This window comes from Callithrix jacchus, chromosome 3, assembly GCF_049354715.1.
Source record: "Callithrix jacchus isolate 240 chromosome 3, calJac240_pri, whole genome shotgun sequence".
In the NCBI taxonomy this organism is placed as follows: domain Eukaryota; kingdom Metazoa; phylum Chordata; class Mammalia; order Primates; family Cebidae; genus Callithrix; species Callithrix jacchus.
In genome coordinates, this window is record NC_133504.1 from 184231929 (window position 1) to 184254198 (window position 22270).

General features: G+C 42.0%; 1 protein-coding gene across 3 annotated transcripts in view; it reads left to right on the forward strand.

Moving 5' to 3' along the window:
• SLC2A9 (solute carrier family 2 member 9) overlaps window positions 1-22270 on the forward strand; it is a 246552-nt gene that overhangs the window by 205750 nt on the left and 18532 nt on the right. For all 3 annotated transcript variants that reach the window (XM_017970671.4, XM_008993600.6, XM_054253479.2), the window contains one exon: window positions 10090-10217. In XM_017970671.4, coding sequence (XP_017826160.4) covers window positions 10090-10217 — 128 coding nt within the window. The remainder of the gene's footprint in view (window positions 1-10089; window positions 10218-22270) is intronic.

Here is a 22270-nt window from a genome sequence, read left to right on the forward strand (position 1 = left end):
CAAAATGCAAATCGTGAGCCCCAGGGCCAGATTCCTGCAAACCAGTATTACTGCAGGGACCTTGGGCTGTCTCATCAATCTAATGGTGGCAGATCTTCAAAGACCATCAAACAAAACCAGCTCCTGCCCACTCCCTTCCTTTACATCCTAGAAAGAATAGGAAACAGCCCTGCCATATGGCATTGAGGAAAAGGCATGGGCTTGGATCAGACACAGGCTACACCTCCAGCCATTCATGATTCCTTTGGAAAGTCACCTAGTCCCTCAAGCCTCCACCTTGAGAGCTATTATGCAATATTTAAAGACTGCTGAGCAATGTATATGGTACCTGGACACAGAAGGCGCTTAGTGAGTCTGAATTTCCTTCCTTCCCTCCTTGCCTTTATTAAGGCAGATTTAAATTTATTCTGTAACAACATAAATTATAAATCCAGAGTTCTAGAAAGAAATGATAAATGGTTTCCTGCAGATTTGTTTTCTTCACAAACCCACCAAAAATGATGAGCATGTGATAATTTAATGATTTTTTAAAAATGAAATTAAAATTGAGATTTCTCTTGGATACTCGGGCAGGAGTTAGTGCCAGTGCTCTTGGCACTGGCCTGGCCACCTCCACGTGGTGATAATTTCCCATGTGCCAAGTAAGCACTATCAAGGTTTTGACTTTACTGAGATTTTAAATAGCTCATTAAGTGAGATAATAGGCAAGGAACCTGAGGTCTAGGGAAGGACCAACACCTCCCACCTGGTGGTCAGCAGAGCCAGAGGCGCCCACTGAGAGTCAGGGTGAGTCAAGGCTCTGTAAGGAGCCCCTAGGAAACATCTGCCACACCTCGTCATTCCTGGTTGCTCAGCAGCCTCCCCTGCTTCCCTACCTAGGAAGCACATGCCTGAGGAGGTGGGTATCTAAGCTCCTCTCAGAAATGAGAGGACAGACCTCGGATACATCCTCTCAGGGGAGGAGCTTCCTGCACGCACTCTGGTCCCAGATCCCCCAACAGGCTGCAGGGCATGAGTTCTGATTGCTGATACATGCTGGCTGTTGTCATAAAATAAATCTATTTGGGAACCTGTGCATTTGCACTTTCTCAAATGTCTCTCCCAGAGAAAGGGCAGAGGAGAGAGTCTCTTACCTGAATCCAGATCTCTTGGTTTCGAGGTCAAGTCTATCATCTCCTGCTTGTGCCACCTTGAGCAAGTCACTCTCTACTCTGGGTCTTAACTTCCTCACCAGTTAAATGGAGTTAGAATAACTGCCTCCTAAGATAGTTCTCATACCAACTGGGAGATTCTGCCAATGCCTAGCACAGGACTTGACATGTAAATGTCGCTGGAAATGGATGAATGAGATTAAGTCTATTGACATAAACAAAGCAGAATGACCATGAAGAGTTTTCAAAATGATTATATTTCAATCAAAGAAAAGAGCTAGTTTTAAATGCTCAAGAGAAAATATATTTAAAGGATTAAGTGGCATATGAATACACTTATGGAAATTTTAAGGGGGTTTCTAGGCATTTTCAAGGGCCCAGAAAATATATTTAAAGGATTAAGTCACAGATAGACACACTTATGGGAGTTTTTAAGGGGGTTTCTAGGCATTTTCAAGGGCAAGAAATTGATGATAGTGGTTCCATAGGAAGAATTCTAATAAATATGAATTAAGGACAAGTTTAGGCAGTTTCCCTTTATTTCCTATATTCGAAAATGAAATTAAAATTGAAGTTTTTCTAGGGTACATGGGCAAGAGTTAGAAAATAGAGAGGAGGGAGAAAGGGCCTAAACATAATATGTAGGAAAGATTGCTGAAAGCAGAAATTACAAAGCAGGCTTTGGAGAAACACCACAGTGCACATTGCTAAGCACATCGCATTTAATGCACAAAACAAAACAAAGGAACTATTGTTAGCTTCATTTTATAGATGAGAAAACTGAGAACCATAGACACATGTGGCCAGATACCTCATAGGTAAATAATGGGAGTTTATATCAGGTTTATCTCTGGAGAAAGTTATCAGATAGTTCCTCATGATAGACACCAGAGGTGCTGTTGCCACAAGATTGGTTGTTGGACCAGCTGAGCTGGAGCACAGATTCACAGAATAGAGATTTGGAGGAAAAGGCAATTTTCAAAAAGTACTTTTTATATGAAGAACGTGCATAATTCAATTCCTTTTCACTTGAACGTAACTAAATATAGCTATTTGAAATTTACCAATGAGGTGGAAAAATATTTCTTTGCTTTTAAACATGTCTGAAGGAAAAATAATGGCATTATACAATGAAGTAAATAGATACATTATTAATGATGTAGATAACTTATCAAAATTATAAGGAATATTTTTAGAATATATACAGAATTTTTAAATTACTTGGCAATTTGTCACATAGAATACACAATTAATCAGCATATATTTTCTATTTTCTGGCAAGAAGGGAGAAAAATGAGAGGGGGAGGTAAAGAGATGGGGAGAGGGGAAGAGGGGAATAAAATAATTTCAAGTTGAGGGACATACACCTCAATCCATATCACCTCTTGATATTCTATAAAGAAAGAAGTCAGAGGGACTTTCTTTTCCTTTTTACTAAATCTTGCTCTTCTACCAAGTTTTATGACCTTGAGCAAATGTATTTCCCTCTATGAGCCTCATTTTCCTAATCTGTAAAACAAGAGTCTGTTTTTTTTTCCCTAGAGTCCTAGGGAATATCCTGGGATTCCACGCCTCAAATGCATGGATTCAAATCTAGTTTCCTTCTCTACAGCGTATGTGCTACTGAGGCAAGAGCAACTATATGTTCCTGGGGAAGCTTTTTTTCTGCCAAAGCAAATTGGCGGGCAAGCCACCCACTCAGGAAAACAGCCAGCGTGGCTCGGTGTCCATGGGCTCCAGGAGACAGGAAGCTTACTCTGATCACAGTTAGAACACATTTCTTCTGAAGAAGAATAATAATCAGGAAAAGCTCTTGAGTGGTAATCATACCTCAGACACAATTCAATGTGTATTATCTGCATTCGGTCCTTTGAGCTTTGCAATGACCCCATGAAATCAGTTTCATTGTCCCTGCTTTACAGAAGTGGAAATTCAAGCCAGAAAGATGAACTAATGTGCCCAAGGTCACACAGAGTCTGCAAGTGGCAGAGCCGAGACTCTAATCCAGGTCTGATTCAAGCAGCATGCTCCAAACTATAGTATCAAGCCCTAACCAGGCCCCTAACTGTGGTGTTAGACCCTCACCCAGGCCCCTAACTTTAGGGTAAGTCCCTCACTCCACGCTCCTAATTAGAGTGCGAGACCTCCACCCCATGTTCTTAACCCTAATGTTATACCTCAGCTCCTGAAACTAGTTCTTAGGTGTCTAAGATATAAGGATTTTCTTCACTGCTGCTATTTGGCTACATGATTATTGCAGCAGTCACTGCGAAGTTAAAACCCTTAAGGAATAGATGGCAGTAGCAAAGATTCCAGTTACCTTCCCCCAGATCCCCTCATCCACACCCTTTTGTGATTCCCAGACAGACCTACAACTGCTCCCATATGCAGCCTTTTGCCTGAAGACTTTCCCAGTCTTCTCAGCCCACACTGGCAGGCCAAAATCACTGCCCAAAACTCAGTATTCAAGGAGTGACTGACGGGACATAGTGGGTAAATAACCCAGCCCTCTTGCCCCTCAGATTGGGCAAGAGGTGTGTTTTCCACAGATTCCCAAAGGTCCCAGTTGGATAATGATGTGGTTGCCTGTGGTGGTGTGTTGCTGATAACATACCCCTTATCCACCTCCTTAACTTCCTCGCACTCTTACCTGCATTTCCTGGGATCAACTGGCACAAAAACTACTTCTCAGGGTCTGCTGCTGGGGCGATCCAGAATAGGATACTCAAACAAAATAGCAAAGAAGACTCTAAGATAACAAGATGAGTGGACCCAGATACATAATTATTTGGGGCTAATTTTCAAAGTTTATGCTATAGTGCACTATTGGGTAGCATATATTGAGTCCTGCGATATGAAGAGGACCCCGTGCAAGACACATGGATGCAAACATGACACCTTCCCCGTATTTCTGTTCTTCTGAACTGAGAGGTGCTGTCAAAAGAACATGGTCAGAAGACCCAACTTCATGTCCTATCTCTTCAAGTCACAAGCAGGACTAGTAATTGGGCAAGGTCCTCTATTTCCTGAAATGTCAGTTTCCTAATCTGTAATTTCAATTCATAATTCATAGTTTGATCATGAAGAAAAATTTGATGAGATAAGGTGTGCCTAGCATTTTTATGAATAAAAGTGTCCACAAAAGTAAAGGTCTCAAACCACAGAATTTTTTTAAAAAGCAGTCTCTTGGCAAAATCCTTTATAAGAGACTGTTTTCACCTGCTCTTTAATTTTGAATCATATCATTTTCAGGTGACCAGCACCTACACACCTACCTCAAGAAATACCAAGAACTTACCTATGAAAAGCTAATAATCATGGGATTTTAGGTAAATATGGTCACGTATAACCTTGTTACAGAACTTCCTCCTGCAAATACCTAAGAAAATGAGCAGGAAAGTAGTTGTTAAAAAATAATAACAATACCAACAAAGCAAACCTTTACACAGATTGAAAAAAAATGGCGGGCAGTAACCAAACAAGGAAATATATCACATGCCTGGAAAACTAGCAGCCAACAAAGAATAATTCTAGCACAGGAGATTCCATCTCCACTCTTCAGAAAACAGCACTGACCGGAGAAGGACATTTGATAAATCCTAAGAACTCTCACTTCCACCTTGATTTTATGGGGGCGTTGGAGTGAGCAGGTGAGTCAGCAATTGTAGGGAAAGATAAAATGCCTTCCCCCAAAACACCCCTGCCAAAGGGTCCTGGGGATTGCTGCTTTCTAAGACTATGTCCTAATTTGAGGAAACCAGTTAAAGGCCACTGGAGTAGAATATGCCCCTGACCACATGGAATGGGTTCTGGTGCATGTCACTATACACAATCTAAGCGGAGAGAGAGAGCAGAACCAAGATCCTCCATAAGGGCTGCTGACAGCCCTAGCCAAGTTTTCTACCCACCCCACCCCTGCCACATTTTCCCACAATTTATTGAAAACTTACTGAAAGGTGGTACTCAGATCTCAAACTGTGACGTGGAAGCCAAGACAAACTAGAAGATAAAATGAAAAGGTATCAAATATGGGTCTTCTACCATATTACAGCCGGTGGAAATCTGGACAAAGTAGCCCACTCCAACAAGGATAAGAGAAATGGAGGAAAATGCACAGGGAAAGAGCCAACCTGGGAAACAAGGAAGAAAGGAAAGAGAGGGAGAGGAAAAGGAAGAGAGATTCCCCAGAGCATACAATATCTATGCAGAAAACAAGAGAATAAAGTCACTCAAGAGATGGCCAATAGGAAAGGTAGACAAAGCTGATCCAGCACAAGAATAATTGGTGTCTCTGAAGCAAAGAATCCAACATGTAGAAAAGAAGGCATTTTCAAAGGTATAACATAAGAAGTAAATGAAGAGTGGATCTGCAGCTCAAAGGGACAGGCTATGTTCTACAAAAAGTTGTTACAGGAAAATCAACACGAGTAATATGGGTTGTCTCTGTGTCCTCACCCAGATCTCATCGTGAATTGTAATTTTACGTGTCAGGGGAGGGACTTGGTAGGAGGTGATTGAATCATGGGAGTGGTTCCCCCATGCTATTCTTGTGATAGTGAAGGAGTTCTCACAATATCTGATGGTTTCAAAGTGGAAGTTTCCCCTACTCTCTCTCTGTCCTCTTTAGATGTGGTAAGATGTACCTTGCTTCCCTTTGCTTTCCACCATGAGTATAAGTTTTCTGAGGCCTCCCCAGCCATTCAGAACTGTAATTCAATTAAATCTTTATTCTTTATAAATTACTCAGTGTCAGGTATGTACATAGCAGTGTGAAAATGGACTAATACAACAAAACATCATAGTTATGTTAACGAATTTCAAAAATAAACAACAATTTCCTCAGGGCTCTGGGTAGAAAAAGCCAATCACCTAAAAGAAAAATACCCAACTAGCTCCAATCTTCTCCACTAGAACATTTAATGTCAAAACTAATTACCAAAATACAAATGGAGATCATCTCTAGGTGGAAGGCCGATGGGTAACTTTTGTTTCCTTTTTATACTTTGCCACGTTGCATGCTTTTAAAAAATATTTTACATGAGCAAATATTATTTATGAAAATCAGAAAAAAATAAAACTATTTACATTTTGAAAAACAAAATAAAAATGAAAGAAGGCCTTCCTGAAATTCATTCTGTTCCTGTATCAAACCCCATTCTTTCTCATTTTACCTTGGATTGGAAGAAACAGACCTTGAGAAACTCTTAGGAAATTAGGCCACCAATGCTTTCAGTGAGAGAGATGAATGAATTGCAGGGTTTGGGAGAGCATTCAGATTAAAACTATGAAGATAGCTAAGTTCTTTTCAAGTATTTTAAGTTTTGTTCATCCTGGACTTGCTCGGAGCATAAGGGAGTAAGTAAGACTCATGCTGTGAAGTTACCCAGAGCAACTGAGTTTGCAGCCTACTGGTAATGTGCTGTTGAAAAAATTACTTAACTTCCACAAGCTTCAGTTTCTCTATATGTTAAATGGAAAAGTAATGGCAATAACTATCATATCACAGTGATAATTAAATGTAAAAATATGTGTAAAGTGCTTTTCCTAACTTTCATTTGTAAGTTTAGGGGTACATGTGCAGGCTTGTTACATAGGTCAACGTGTTTCATAAGGGTTTGTCATACAGATTATTTTATCACCCAGGTACCAAGCCTAGTACCCATTTGTTATTAATATTTTTTCTGATCCTCTCTATTCTCCCACCCTCCAATAAGCCCCAACGTGTGTTGTTCTCCTCTATGTGTCCGTTTGTTCTCATCATTTAGCTCCTGTTTATAAGTGAGAAAATGTAGTATTCACTTTTCTGTTCCTGTGTTAGCTGGCTAAGGATAATGACCTCCAGGTCCATCCATGTCCCGGTGAAGGATGTGATCGCATCCTTTTTTGTGGCTGTGTAGTATTCCATGGTATATATGTACCACATTTTCTTTATCAAGTCTATCATTGATGGGCATCTAGGCTGATTTCAGGTCTTTCCTATTATGAATAATGCTGCAGTGAACATACACATGTATGTATCTTTATAATAGAATAATTTGTATTTCATTGCATATATACCCAGTAATGAGATTGCTGGATTGAATGGTAGTTCTGTCTTTAGGTCTTTGAAGAATCACCACACTGTCTTCCATAATGGCTGAACTAATTTATACTCCCACCAACAGTGTGTAAATGTTCCTTTTTCTCCACAACCTAGCCAGTATCTGTTATTTTTTTAGTTTTTAGTAATAGGCACTCTAACTGTTGTGAGAACATATCTCGTTGTGGTTTTGATTTGCATTTCTCTAATGATCATTGATGTTGAGCTTTTCTTCATATGATTTTTGGCCACTTGTATGTCTTCTTTTGAAAAGTATTCATGTCCTTTGCCTGCTTTTTAGTGGGTTTTATTCCTGTAAATTTGTTTAAGTTTCTTATAGTTCCTGGATCTTTGTCAGATGCATAGTTTGCAAAAATGTTCTCCCATTATATAGGTTGTCTGTTTACCTCGTTGATAGTTTCTTTTGTTGTACAGAAGCTCTTTGGTTTAGTTAGATCCCATTTGTCAATTTTTGCTTTTGTTGCAATTGCTTTTGGTGTTTTTGGCATGAAATATTTGCCTGTGCCTATTTGCCAAATGGTATTGCCTAGGTTGTCTTCCAGGGTTTTTATTGTTTTGGGTTTTACATTTGTGTCTTTAATCCATCTTGAGTTAGTTTTTTATATGGTATAAGGGAGAAGTCCAGTTTCAATCTTCTGCAAAGAAGCCTGAAGAGGTTTTCTTCAACTGTGAACCCTTCTCCATGACCTACAAGAGGCTGCTTCATTGGCCCTGCTCACATTTGCTATCTCACTCCTTCAGGTGTCTGAATGATTGGCCCCTGTTGGAGACCTTGGCCCAATCCTTTCACCCATAGGCCCTCTCCCTCCACCTGGCACGATCTTCTCCAGATCTTCAGGAGCTGCATCTCCTTCTTCAATCCACATCTCCTCCATCTCCTCCCCAGAGCACCCTTCCCCACCCACTGCCAAAATAGCGCATCTCCTCCAGAATGCTTATCACATTTTGTATTTATCTTTATTTACTCATTTACTCACTCTCTTTTTATTATGTAGTTCCATAGGTTTTTGGGGAACAGGCGGTGTTGGGTGGGGAACAAGTGGGGAACTTACATGAATAAGTTCTTTAGTGGTGATTCCCAAGATTCTGATGCACCCATCACCCAAATGGTATACACTACCCAATTTATAGGCTTTTATCCCTCACCCCCTCCCACCCTTTCCCCCCAGGTTCCCAAAGTCCTTTGTGTCATTCTTTTGTCTTTCTTTTTTTTTTTTTTTTGAAATGGAGTTTCACTCTTGTTGCCCAGGCTGGAGTGCAGTGGTGCTATCTCAGCTCACTGCAACTTCTGCCTCCCAGGTTCAAACGATTCTCCTGCCTCAGCCTCCTGAGTAGCTGCGATTACAGGCATGTGCCACCATGCCCAGCTAATTTGTGTATTTTTAGCAGAGACGGGGTTTCACATGTTAGTCAAGCTGGTCTCAAACTCCTGACCTCAGGTGATCCACCCACCTCAGCCTCCCAAAGTGCTGGGATTACAAGCATGAGCCACCATGCCCAGCCCTCATTGTATCATTTTTTATGCCTTTGCATCCTCATAGCTTAGCTCTCACTTATGAGTGAGAACATACCATGTTTGGTTTTCCATTCCTGGGCTCACTCCCTTTTTAATGAACCAGTCATCCCAGCAGACAAGAGAGTCCCATGAAAGCAAGCTCATGTTGCCTCTGACCTCACTGTTGGAACAGCCACAGCATATATATAATTGTCAGATGTTGACACAATGAATAGCTCTAGTCTAGTGATTTCCAAATTGTGTTCAGTGTCTCTCTAGAGTTTGGTAAAAGTCCCTGAGGGATTTCCCATCCATTGCCCACACTGTCTTGTCTGAGAAACACCCAGGTATAGATCTCATTGGCGGCTCCAGTTGGAGATGGGGAGGTGAGAGTGGGATCCCAGCAGTCATGCTGAGCCCCAGGTCCTGGTCTGGGTACAGGGCACAATTGCCGGTCTCACTGAACAGGACATGGAGGAATGGAAGGGTACAGACCTCAGCCCATGTGTGGGTTTGGAAATCTGTGGAGGTTTGGGCTGTGGTGGTGACTGGAGGCTCTCCTGGCATCAGAAAGCACAGGGTAATACATGCCCTCAATTAAACGCCCTGCAATTGCACAGGACAGTCTTTGAGATCAAGACTTGTCCCACCCCAGTGTCAATGATGTCTCCACTGAGTAATGCTAGGCCACCAGGGTGACTCTGGAACTGGGGCCCACTACATGTTCAGTCAAGGGGCGTGAAGGAGACCAAAGGTACCAAGCTGGGCAGGCACTTCTGTCCTCTCTCAAGCAAGGATTAGCAGGGAAAAAAAAGGCCGAAATTTGGAGGCCAGAGTCCCCAAATCTGTGCTCTGCTACCCAGGAGCGGAGTAACCTTTGGCAAATCAAGTAACCCCCTTAGGCTTCAGTTTTCTCACCCAGGGAAATGGTAGCCAATAGCTTCCTAACTCACTTATTCTGAAGATTAATTGTAAACATTCATAGCACAATATAGTCAGTAAATGTCAGTGTCCTTATGCATCAAATTGATGTATACAGTATTCAATTTGTGATGGGTGACAGAGTGATCTGGAGGGCATTTGGAGAGCCAAGAGCATGATAAATCTCTCATTTGGATGAGACAGGTCAGAGAAGTGGGTTTTATACATTTAGGGCTGAAGGGCTGAGGGTCGCCTAACTCCAGCACACCCTCCTAGAGCTGTCATCCAGAAAGGCAGAGTCAGCTCCTGCTGAAAGAACATTCCTCTGCTGCAGATGTGTCTCTAAAGTGTGGCAGATGGAATGGATGTCGGAAGCATGACCTCAGAGTGATTAACTCCATGTCCTGGCTCTCACGTTGCAGGTGGCATCCCGTTCATCTTGACCGGTGAGTTCTTCCAGCAATCTCAGCGGCCCGCTGCCTTCATCATCGCAGGCACCGTCAACTGGCTCTCCAACTTTGCTGTTGGGCTCCTCTTCCCATTCATTCAGGTATGAGTGACAAGGAGTCTTTTGTCCCTGGTATTCCCTTTGATTCTGCAGCCCTTGAGGGGTGACTCATAGAGCAGAGGTTCATCTCTCCCCTGTCAACTGGAACTCATGCTATTTTCCTAAGGAAGAAAGAAACTATGCTTCGGGCAAAACCTTTCATCCCTTTCTCTTTCCTGAGCCTTCCTAGAGCTGCTCTAAATGCTATGGGCTGTTTCAGAGGGTGGGGGCTAACCATTGCTGAGGGGGTGCAAGGACTTCTAGGCTAGCAACTCAAACCTACAACCTACTTATCATTTCTGCAGTGTGCTCATCACTGCGTAAGACAAAGTCCATCTCATAGTTCCAGTGCACACTGCAAATCACCACCCATTGGACATCCTCATTGTCATCATCATAACCACAGCTAATGGGATCATCGTCCCAAGGGTGACAGTGATCAGTAGGAAAATGCCCATACTCAAGAATCAGATACGAGTCCTTTTTGGGTAGGGAAAGTGTCTGATCATTTGCTCACTCATTAATTCAATACATATATATGTTGAGTCCCAGCTGTGTGCCAGGCACTATTCTCAGCAATGAGGATAGAGTGGTAACAAAGTCTATGTTTCCTGTCCTGGAGCTGAATGGGGAAGCAAAGGAGGCAGAAGTGCTGTTTTAGATGGAGCAGTCTGTGATGGGCCCTGGAAGGAGGTGACAGTGGAGCAGAGGCCTGAGTGAAGTGAGAGAGCAGGGCGGTCTGGGAGTGGTGAAGTCCCAGCTAGAGAAACAGCAAGTGCAAGTGCCCTCAGGCAGGGCTATATTTGGCCTGTGTAAGAGACCATCCAGAGGCCTGTATGACTGAAACAGAGTGAGCAAGGAAGATGGGTGAGATGCAGGATGAGGTCAGAGGGTTATCTGGGAGCAAGAACACAAAAGACACGAGCTTTGCAAGCTTTCTGCACAGAGCATGGGACCCAGAAGCATTTGCAGAAGGAGGATGAAATTTCCCTGTTCAAATGCCCATCAGGGCTCCCTGCCACCCATGGTACTGGGTAGTACCACGTGGAGAAGGTGAAAATCCATCAGATACATCACCATCCATTCTCGGGGGCTATTTGAATCCTGTCCTCCTCCCCTCACCAACTATTCTGAACAACTACTGTGTAAGACAACTTCCATCTAATAGTTCCAGTGCACACTGCAACTCAGTTCAGTACGCCTGCTAATTTCCTAGTGCCAAGCCCAACACATCCCAGAGACTCTGCTGCCAGCTTGGGTGAGCCGAAGATCAGTATTTACTGCATCCAAGCCCCAGCCACGCCAGCTGGAAGCCTGCATGGTGGCTGTTCCTGCATTCACAGATACAGAGCAGTTGCTCTGTGCCACCTCCCTCCCCCATGCATGGCTTCCTGGGTCCACATTACCCTCACACGGTCCTGAGCTGGAGTTTCAGATCCTTGCCAGTTGACAGGAAAGGAGGTTCAGGAAGTAGACATGGTCAGCCCAAATCCCACAGGCAGCATCAAACCCAGTTTCTCCATTTCACCACTTCTTCCTCATCTTCCCTCTCTAGCAATCACTTGCTACAGCCTCCCCGTCTCAGACTTAGAAGGCTGCCATACCCTGTAACCTTCAAGGCATCTTTGAATGTGTTTTAGCAACAACCACCCTATTTCTGAAACATAAATGCTGTTGGGGGCTCCGTGGGCCGTGGAATTAGGCAAGGCCCCACACTTATTTACTCCCATCCTGAAGCACCTTCACCTGGCTGCAGTCAGAACATAACAGGTTATCTTTTCAATTGACTTTAAACCTTAAGGGGCTTTTTACAGTTTGGCTCAAAGCCAGCAGGGCCAGGTGTCAGTAAAATTGTCATGACTGTGGCAAAAGTTAACTTGAAGCTGCTTCTGTCAACACAGTTTTCCCATCATATTTATAAGTTAAGCAGGGAAGTTCCGGCATCTTCACATGGCCCAGTACTGAGATTTGTATGTCTGAAAAGCAGGCCACTATCTTCTGAGCCACTTTGCGGTGTGGGGTGTGAAAGACCTTGCTTGCCTGCCACAGTCTGGGCATTAACAGCACCAACATGCCACTTCAGCATAGTGTTTATTGAGCGCTTGCTGTGTGCCCACGGTACTCCACCACTGCCTAATAGGAGGTAGTGCCTGCATGAGCTCAGAGAGCTACCCCACTTCCAAACCTACGTAATTTTTTGTATTTATAAAAACTGGAATCCATTCTTTGCTTTGTCCTTCCTTCCCTTTTCTGTCATTTATGAGCCTTTCCTTATGCCTGTGGGTATTTTCCAAACAAATCCCCTCTGAAAACAGTTCCTGAGTATTCGGGCATCTGAGTTTTCAGGTGTCATTCAGGAAACATTGCAGGTGGGACTGTTGAACCTTCATCGGAGCAGGAGCAGCCAGTGTGGACACACAGATGGAGACACTGGGCAGGCACCTGCGTTTAGTGTTTTGTGAAATGTCAGCCTTCTGACCCAAGCCTGGGAAGGTAGCCACAGTTAATTCCTTTCTGTGGAGGAGCTTAGCAGGTCAGAGAGCTGGGCTCAGGGGCTGCTGTGAGCAATGATCAGTGTGTTAGAGAAATGCAAGGCTAACAAGTTCCGAGTCACATCCCCCAGCCCCAGCCCACCCACTCCTGCCCACGGGAGCAACGTGTATGTGCTGTAGCCACCATAAATGAACCATTTCTGACCTACCTCCCTCCTGAAAGCCAGCTCAGCCACTATCAAGAGCTACAGTAGTCTACTCGGGCTGCCATGACAAAATGGCACAGACTAGGGGGCTTAAACAACAGAAATTTATTTTCTCATGATTCTAGAAGCTAAAGTCTGAGATCAAGGGGTCAGCACGGTTGGTTTCTCTGAGGCCCCTCTCTTCGGCTTATAGATTGCTATTGTCAGGTTCATGACTATGCCAATTATCAAGCCCAGGGTCAGGTTCCAGCTCATGCTTAGGTCTGAAGGAAGTAGGTGGATAGCAAATAGCTGGAATAACACTCAGGGGACTGTAGGCAGGTGAAATGCAGCTCTCTCGTCAGCAGCTGACTCATGCTAGTTCTCTCACACCATCCACCTGCCTTGGCTGCTTAGTCCAGCATTCCCACACATGGCTGCACGGAAGGCTCTTCCTTCGGGGTCAGCAGCTTAACTCTTTTTCTCTCTCGGCACCAGAGTTCAAGCTGTGTTCTGGTTCCCCTCTGTCTGTCTTGTAGATGGACAGCTCTGATTCTCTCTTGCTTTCTCTGGGTGCCAGCGTGATAGAACCTGTATAGTGTCAGCAGGGCAATTATACCTTTTACAGACAATAGTGGTATAGGCTCAAGGGATGGCCTTCCCATGTTGTGGCTACATGGATGTGATAACAAGTGGAGTTATATGTCTGCACTCCAAACTCACTGAGTCACTCTGGATGCTTACCTCAGCCTACCCTTAACCAGAGCACAACCTTACCGCTGTCTTCCCCCTGTGTCCTCACATGGTCTCCCTTCTGTGTGGATCTGTCTGTGTCCTCATCTCCTCTTCTGAGGATAGCAGGCTATTGGATTAGGGCCCACCCTAATAACCTCATTTTAACTTAATCACCTCTTCAGAGGCCCTATCTCCAAATGCAGCCACACCCTGAGGTGCTAGGACTTAGGACTCAATGTATGAATGTAGCGAGGGACATGGTTTAGCCCACAGCAGCCTCCAAGAGAAACTACTCACACATCTTGATTGTTTCACTTGTTCCAGTGTCAGTGGCAAATGTATTCCAGCCCTCAAACAGACCCCTAAGAAGCCTGAACTTGTTCCTCAGAATAACATATCTGAGCCAATAGGGTCACAGACAATGGCATGAATCATACCTATATTGTAGCCTCTGTATTAGCAGAGGGCCCTGGGCATGCTCCTCAAGCATGGATTTTGTCTCTACACATGAGTTTCCTCACCTGTAAAACAGGGAAAACTGTTAACCTTCTCATCACCAACAGAAAAAGGGGGCCACTATGGTTGTTGGGAGGAGCCAATGTGGGCTCCTCATGCTCACCTCCACAGGCTGGCTCTGGGATCCAGTTGCCAGCATTTGCTGTGCTCGGCGTCAGTGTTGCCTGCTTGGGCCATCTGTTAGAAAGCCTGCAGAAAACTCAGTGTTCAGTGTGAGTGCCAATATTTTCTGATTTGGAAAAAAATTGCATGCAAATATATGCCTCTTTGATTCTACTGGAGTTGTAAACCTGTTTGAGTTCAATGAACTCTGGAAGGGAGAAAATTATTCTTTTCCACCTGAAGAATATTAGGTCATGTTCTGAATGCCACAGCAGAGTGAGAAGGGCAGGGCTAGTCAAACTTTTTCTGATCTTTTCGTTTTTCTTCATCTTTTATTCTAAGTTTCGGGTACATGTGCAGGGTGTGCAGGTTTGTTACACAGGTAAACACATGCCATAGTGGTTTGCTGCACAGATCAATTCATCACCGAGGTATTAATATTAAGCCCAGAATCCATGAGCTATTCTTCCTGACACTCTCCCTCCCCTGCAATCCCCTTATAGGCCCCAGTGTGTCCATGTGTTCTCATCATTCAGCTCCCACTTATAAGTGAGAACATGCAGAGTTTTATTTTCTGTTCCTGTGTTAGTTTGCTGAGGATAACAGCTTCCAGCTCCATCCATGTCACTGCAAAGGACACGATCTCATTTCTTTATATGGCTACATAGTATTCCATGGTGTATCTGTACCATATTTTCTTTATCCAGTCTATCATTGATGGGCATTTGGGTTGATTCCAGGTCTTTGCTATTGTGAATAGTGCTGCAATGAATATACAGATGAATATATCTCTACAATACAATGATTTATATTCCTTTAGGTGGATACCCAGTAATAGGATTGCTGGGTAAAACAGCATTTCTGCCTCTAGGTCTTTGAGGAATCACCATGCTGTCTTTCACAATGGCCAATTTAAACTCCCATCAACAGTATAAAAGTGTTCCTTTTTCTCCGCAAGCTTACCAGCATCTGTTGTTTCTGACTTTTTAATAATTGCCATTTTGACTGGCGTGAGATGGTATCTCGTTGTGGTTTTGATTTGCATTTCTCTAATGATTAGTAATGTTGAATTTTTTTGTAAGTTTGTTGGCTGCATGAATGTCTTCTTTTGAGAAGTATCTGTTCATGACCTTTGCCCACTTTTTAATGAGGTTGTTTTTTTCTTGTAAATTTGTTTAAGTTCTTCGTGGACTCTGGATATTAGATCTTTGTTAGATGGATAGATTGCAAATCTTTCTCTCATTCTGTTTGTTGTATGTTCACACTGATGATAGTTTCTTTGGCAGTGCAGAGGCTCTTTAGTTTAATTAGATCCCATTTGTCAATTTTTACTTTTGTTGCTATTGTTTTTGGCATTTTTGCCATGAAATCTTTGCCTGTGCCTAAGACCTGAATGGTATTGCCTACATTTCCTTCTAGGGTTTTTATAGTTTTGGGTTTTACATTTAAGTCTTTAATCCATTTTGAGTTAATTTTTGTTTAAGGTGTAAGGAGGGGTCCAGTTTTGATCTTCAGCATGTGGCTAGCCAGTTATCCCAGCAGCGTTTATTGAATAGAGTCCTTTTCCCATTGCTTGTTTTTGTCAGGTTTGCCAAAGATCAGATGGTTGTAGGTGTGCAGTCTTATTTCTGAGTTGTCTATTCTGTGTGTGTGTGTGTGTGTGTGTGTGTGTGTGTGTGTGTGTGTGTGATGAAGTTTTGCTCTTGTTGCCCAGGCTGGAATGTAATGGCCCAATGTTGGCTCACTGCAACCTCCGCTTCCCTCCCAGGTTCAAGTGATTCTCCTGCCTCAGCCTCCCAAGTAGCTGGGATTCCAGGCATGTGCCACCACAGTTGGCTAATTTTGTTTTAGTAGAGACAGGGTTTCACCATGTTGGTCAGGCTGGTCTCAAACTCCTCACCTCAGGTGATCCATCTACCTTGGTCTCCCAAAGTGCTGAGATTACAGGCATGAGCCACCACACCCAGCCAATTGCCACATATTTTTAACATAATTTATCATTATATAATAGTATATTCTGAAAAGAGGGTTTTTTCTTCAAATTAGAGAGTATGGAACCTTTTCATAACCATTTCTAACAACATGAAAGATATATTTACAGAGGTGATGACACTTTAGCTAATAGTTTGTATGTAAACTGGAAAGGAGGAGTTTATGCAGAGGACAGAGTGTCCCTGCCTGGTGTAGTTCTACTCTCTCTGTCAGGTCTCTACGGCTTCAGTTCTCCCTGGTGCTCTTGGGAGATTCCCAGGACCTCAGGGTTCAGCTACCCTGCCTCTGATCTCCAGGCTGGGCCATGGGGTGTGACCTGCTGCCTGTGTGAGTTTCCTTCTTTCTTTTTTTTTTTTTTTTAAGTTCTTGTATCTTACTCCAGCTTTTTCCTTGTAAAATCTCATTTGGTGCTTGTTCACCATGCATCAGTTACTGCTCGAGTTAAGATTCTTTTACATTACCCTGTATTAAATGGGTAATATATATTAGTTTGATTTTAAATACATCATAGACACAAATAGTATGAAATCATACATTTAAGAAAATTTTTATTTTTTATGGGTACATAGTAGGTGTATATATTCATGTGGTCCATGAGATATTTTGATACAGGCACATAATGTGTAATAATCACATCAGAGTAAACCAGGTATCCATCACCTCAAGCACTTCTCATTCCTTTGTGTTCCAAATCTTCCAGTTACACTCTTAGTTATTTTTCAATGCACAGTAAGATATTGTCGACTGTAATCACTCTGTTTTGCTAACAAATACTAGATCTTATTCATTCTACCTTACTTTATTTTTGTACCCATTAACCATCCCCCCTTTTTCTTCCATACAAACCCTTCCTGGCTTCTGGTACCCATCATTGTACTCTCTATCTCCATGAGTCCATTTGTTTTAATTTTTAGTTCCCACAGATAAATGAGAACGTGCAAAGCTTGACTTTCTGTGCCTGGCTTATTTCACTTAACATAATACCCTCCAGTTCCATCCATGTTGTGTAAATAACAGAATCTTTCTTTTTCATGGCTGAATGGTTCTCCATTGTGTGTAAATACCATATTTCCTTTATCCACTTGTCTGTTGATGGACACTTAGGCGACTTCCAAATCTTGGCTACTGTGAATAGGCTGCCACAAACATGGACGTGCAGATAGCCCTTTAATGTACTAATCTTCTTCTTTGGGGTATATACCTAGCAGTGGGATTGCAGGACCATATGGTAGTTCTATTTTTACTTTTTCAAGAAGCCTCTTAAATGTTCTCCACAGTGGTTGTACTAATTTACATTCCTACCAACAGTGTATGAGGGTTCCCTTTTCTCCACATTCTTGCCAGCATACATTATTGCTTGTCTTTTGGATAAAAGTCATTTTTAGTGGGATGAGATGATATCTCCTTGCAATTCTAATTTGCATTTCTCTGATGATGTGATGTTGAACACCTTTTCAAATGCCTGTTTGCTATCTGTATATCTTCTTTTGAGAAATGTCTATTGAGATATTTTTCCATTTTTAGATCAGATTATTAGATTTGTTTCCTATTGAGTTTGACTTTCTTGTATATTCTGGTAATTAAACCCTTGTCAGATGTGTAGTTTGCAAATATTTTCTCCCATTCAGTTGGTTGTCTCTTCACTTTGTTGACTGTTTACTGTGCAGAAGTGTTTTAAGTTGATGTGATCTCATTTGTCCATTTCTGCTCTAGTTGTCTGTGCTTGTAGGATATTTCTCAAGAAATCTTTGCCCAGATAAATGTCCTGGAGAGTTTCCTCAATGTCTTAGTAGTTTTGTAGTTTGAGATATTAAATTTAAGTCTTTAATCCATTTTGATATTTGTATACGATGAAAGATAAGGTTCTAGTTTTGATTATTTTTCATGTGGATACCAACTTTTCCCAGCAACATTTACTGAAGAAACTGCTTTTTCCCTAATGTGTGTTCCTGGCACCATTGTCAAAATGAATTCCCCATAGATGTATGGATTTATTTCTGGGTTCTCTATTCTGTTCCATTGGTCTTTGTGTCTGTTTTATGTCAATACCAGGCTGATTTGGTCACAATAACTCTGTAGTATAATTTGAAGTCAGGTATTGTTATTTTTTCAATTTTCTTATTTTTGCTTAGTATGGCTTTGGCTATTCTGGATCTTTTGTGGTTTCATATAAATTTTAGGATAATTTTTTCTATTTTGTGAAGAATATCACTGGTATTTTCATAGGTATTGCACTGCATCTGTATATTGCTTTGGGTAGTATGGACGTTTTAACAATATTGATTCTTCCCATCCATGAATGTGGTATATCTTTTCATTTCTTTGTGTCCTCTTCAATTTCTTGCATTTCTTTCATTTTCTTTCTGACCTTTTCAATTTCTTGCAGAGACAATGAAAACTATTAAACACTATGCCATGATAACTATTAAACACATTTCTCTGATAATTAGTGATTTTTCATTTATTCAATCAAGTTTATTCCTAGCTACTTTATTTGTAGCTATTGAAAATGAGATGACTGGGAGAGAGATCCAAGATGGCCGATAAGTAGCAGCTCAGGATTGTAGCTCCCAGTGAAAGCGCAGAGAGTGAGTGGATGCCATACTTCCAGATGAAGTGTTGTTGCCCATGGACCGGGAGATTCCCAGTGGAGGAGCCCCACGGGTTGCCAGTGTGGCCCTATTGGCTGGCACAGCTGTTTTGCCGGCACACTGGCATGGCAGTTCTCAGTACAGAGTATACGGGACTGGGTGCCCTTTTAATTGGTGTTTGGAGCTCCAGGATGGCAGAGTCACCCATTCAGCTGATTGAAAAGGGGACTGAAGTGGGGAGCCAGACCAGGAGATTCCCAGGCAGAAAAGCACCACAAATCTCAATGCCGCTGTTTCAGCCAGCACAGTGGGTCGCCGCAGGGGAGTTACACAGGTTCCAGCGCCTTTTCAGTGGGCAACTGGAATACCTGGAGAGAGTTGACCATTCAACTAAAAAAAAAAGAAGAAGAGGCTCTGAGACAGGGAGCTAGGTCCCACCCGCACAAAAAAAGAGCAATTGGAAGTGCTGAAGATTGAGAGTTTTACAGCAAGCACAGCTGAACCTGGGAAGGTCCAGCTCTGTGGGAGTGGGGCATCCACCAAAGGAAAACTAAAAAACAGAAAAAATTTCAAGACCAACAAGCTGGACATCCACTCAGAGACTCAATCTGAAAGTCAGAAATTACAAAGACAACAGGTGGGTTAATTCACAAAGATGGGAAGAAATCAGCCCAAAAAGGCTGAAAACACCCAAAATCAGAATGTCTCTCCTACTACAGGGGATCGCAGCTCCTTATCAGCAATGGAACAAGTCCTGATGGAGAATGAGTGTGATTCCATTGACAGAATCAGGCTTCAGAAGGTGGATAATAAGAAACTTCTGTGAGCTAAAAGAACATGTTCTAACCCAATGTAAAGAAACTGAGAACCTTGAAAAAAGGTTTGACGAAATGCTAATGAGAACAGATAATTTAGAGAGGAATATAAGTAAATTAATAGAGCCAAAAAACACAATATGAGAACTTCGTGAAGTATGCACAAGTTTTAACAGTCAAATTGATCAAGCAGAAGAAAGGATATCAGAGGCAAAGACCAACTTAATGATATAAAATGAGAAGACAAGGTTAGAGAAAAAAAGGTAAAACAGAATGAGCAAAGTCTCCAAGAAGTATGGGACTATGTGAAAAGATATAATCTACATTTGATAGGTGTACCTGAATGTGACAAAGAGAATGAATCCAAGCTGGAAAATATTCTTCAGGATATTATCCAGGAAAACTTTCCCAACCTATCAAGGCAGGAAAATACTCCACTCCAGGTAATACAGAGAACACCACAAAGATATTCCTCAAGAAGAGCAACCCCAAGGAACATAATTGTTAGATTCACCAGGGTTGAAATGAAAGAGAAAATACTAAGGGCAGCCAGAGAGAAAGCTCAGGTTACCCACAAAGGGAAGCCTATCAGACTCACAGAAGATCTCTCAGCAGAAACTCTACAAGCCAGAAGAGAGTGGGGGCCAATATTCAACATCCTTAAAGAAAAGAACTTTCAACCCAGAATTTCATATCCAGCCAAACTAAGCTTCATAAGTGAAGAAAAAATAAAATCCCTTGCGAACAAGCAAGTACTCAGAGATTTCATTACCACCAGGCCTGCTTTACAAGAGCTCCTGAAAGAGACACTAAACATAGAAAGGAACAACCAGTACCAGCCACTCCAAAAACATACCAAATGGTAAAGAGCATCAACACAATGAAGTAACTGCATCAACTAATGGGCAAAACAGCCAGCTAGCATCAAAATGGCAGTATCAAATTCACATGTAACAATATTAACCCTAAATGTAAATGGGCTAAATGCCCCAATCAAAAGACACAGACTGGCAAATTGGCTAATAAGCTAAAAGCCACCAGTGTGCTGTATCCAGGAAACCCATCTCACATGCAAGGATACACAGAGTCTCAAAATAAAGGGATGGAGGAAGATTTACTAAGCAAATGGAGAGCAAAAAAAAGCAGGAGTTGCAATTCTTGTCTCTGATAAAATAGACTTTAAGCCAACAAAGATCAAAAGAGACAAAGAAGGACATTATATAATGGTAAAAGGATCAATGCAACAAGAAGAGCTAATAATCCTAAATATATATGCACCCAATACAGGAGCACCCAGATACATAAGGCAAGTTCTTAATGACTTACAAAGAGACTTAGACTCCCACACAATAATAGGAGACTTTAACACCCCATTGTCAATATTAGACAGATCAATGAGACAGAAAATTAACAAGGATATCCAGGACTTGAACTCAGACCTGGACCAAGCAAACCTAATAGACATTTACAGAACTCTCCACCCCAAATCCACAGAATGTACATTCTTCTCAGCACCACATCACACCTACTCTAAAATTGATCACATAATCGGAAGTAAAGCACTTCTCAGCAAATGCAAAACAACTGAAATCATAACAAACAGTCTCTCAGACCACAGTGCAATCAAGTTAGAACTCAGAATTCAGAAACTAACTCAGAACCGCACAGCTTCATGGAAACTGAACAGCTGGCTCTTGAATGTTGACTGGATAAACATGAAATAAAGGCAGAAATAAAGATGTTCTTCAAAACCAATGAGAACAAAGACACAACATACCAAAATTTGGGGGACACATTTAAAGCAGTCTCTAGATGAAAATACATAGCAGTAAATGCCCACATGAGAAGCAAGGAGAGATCTAAAATTGACACCCCATCGCCAAAATTGAAAGAGCTAAAGGAGCAAGATAAAAAAACTCAAAACCTAGCAGAAGACAAGAAATAACTGAGATCAGAGCAGAACTGAAGGAGATAGAGATACGAAAAACAATTCAAAAAATCAATAAATCCAGGAAGTGGTTTTTCAAAAAGATCAACAAAATAGACAGACCACTAGCCAGAGTAATCAAAAAGAAAAGAAATAATCAAATAGATGCAATAAAAAATGATAAAGGGGATATCACCACAGATTCCACAGAAATTCAAACCATCATCAGAGATTATTACAAACAACTCTATGCACATAAACTAGTAAACCTGGAAGAAATGGATAAATTCCTGGACTCCTGTGTCCTCCCAAGCCTAAACCAGGAAGAAGTTGAAACCCTGAATAGACCAATAACAAGGTCTGAAGTTGAGGCAGCGATTAAGAGCCTACCACCCAAAAAGAGGCCATGTCCAGATGGGTTCACAGCTGAATTCTACCAGACATACAAAGAGGAGCTGGTACCATTCCTTCTGAAACTATTCCAAATAATCCAAAAAGAGGGAATCCTTCCCAAATCATTTTATGAGACCAACATCATCCTGACACCAAAACCCAGCAGAGACTCAGGAAGAAAAGAAAACTTCAGGCCAATATCCATGATGAACATAGATGCAAAAAATCTTCAATAAAATACTGGCAAGCTGACTGCAACAGCGCATCAAAAAGCTTATCCACCATGATCAAGTAGGATTCATCCCAGG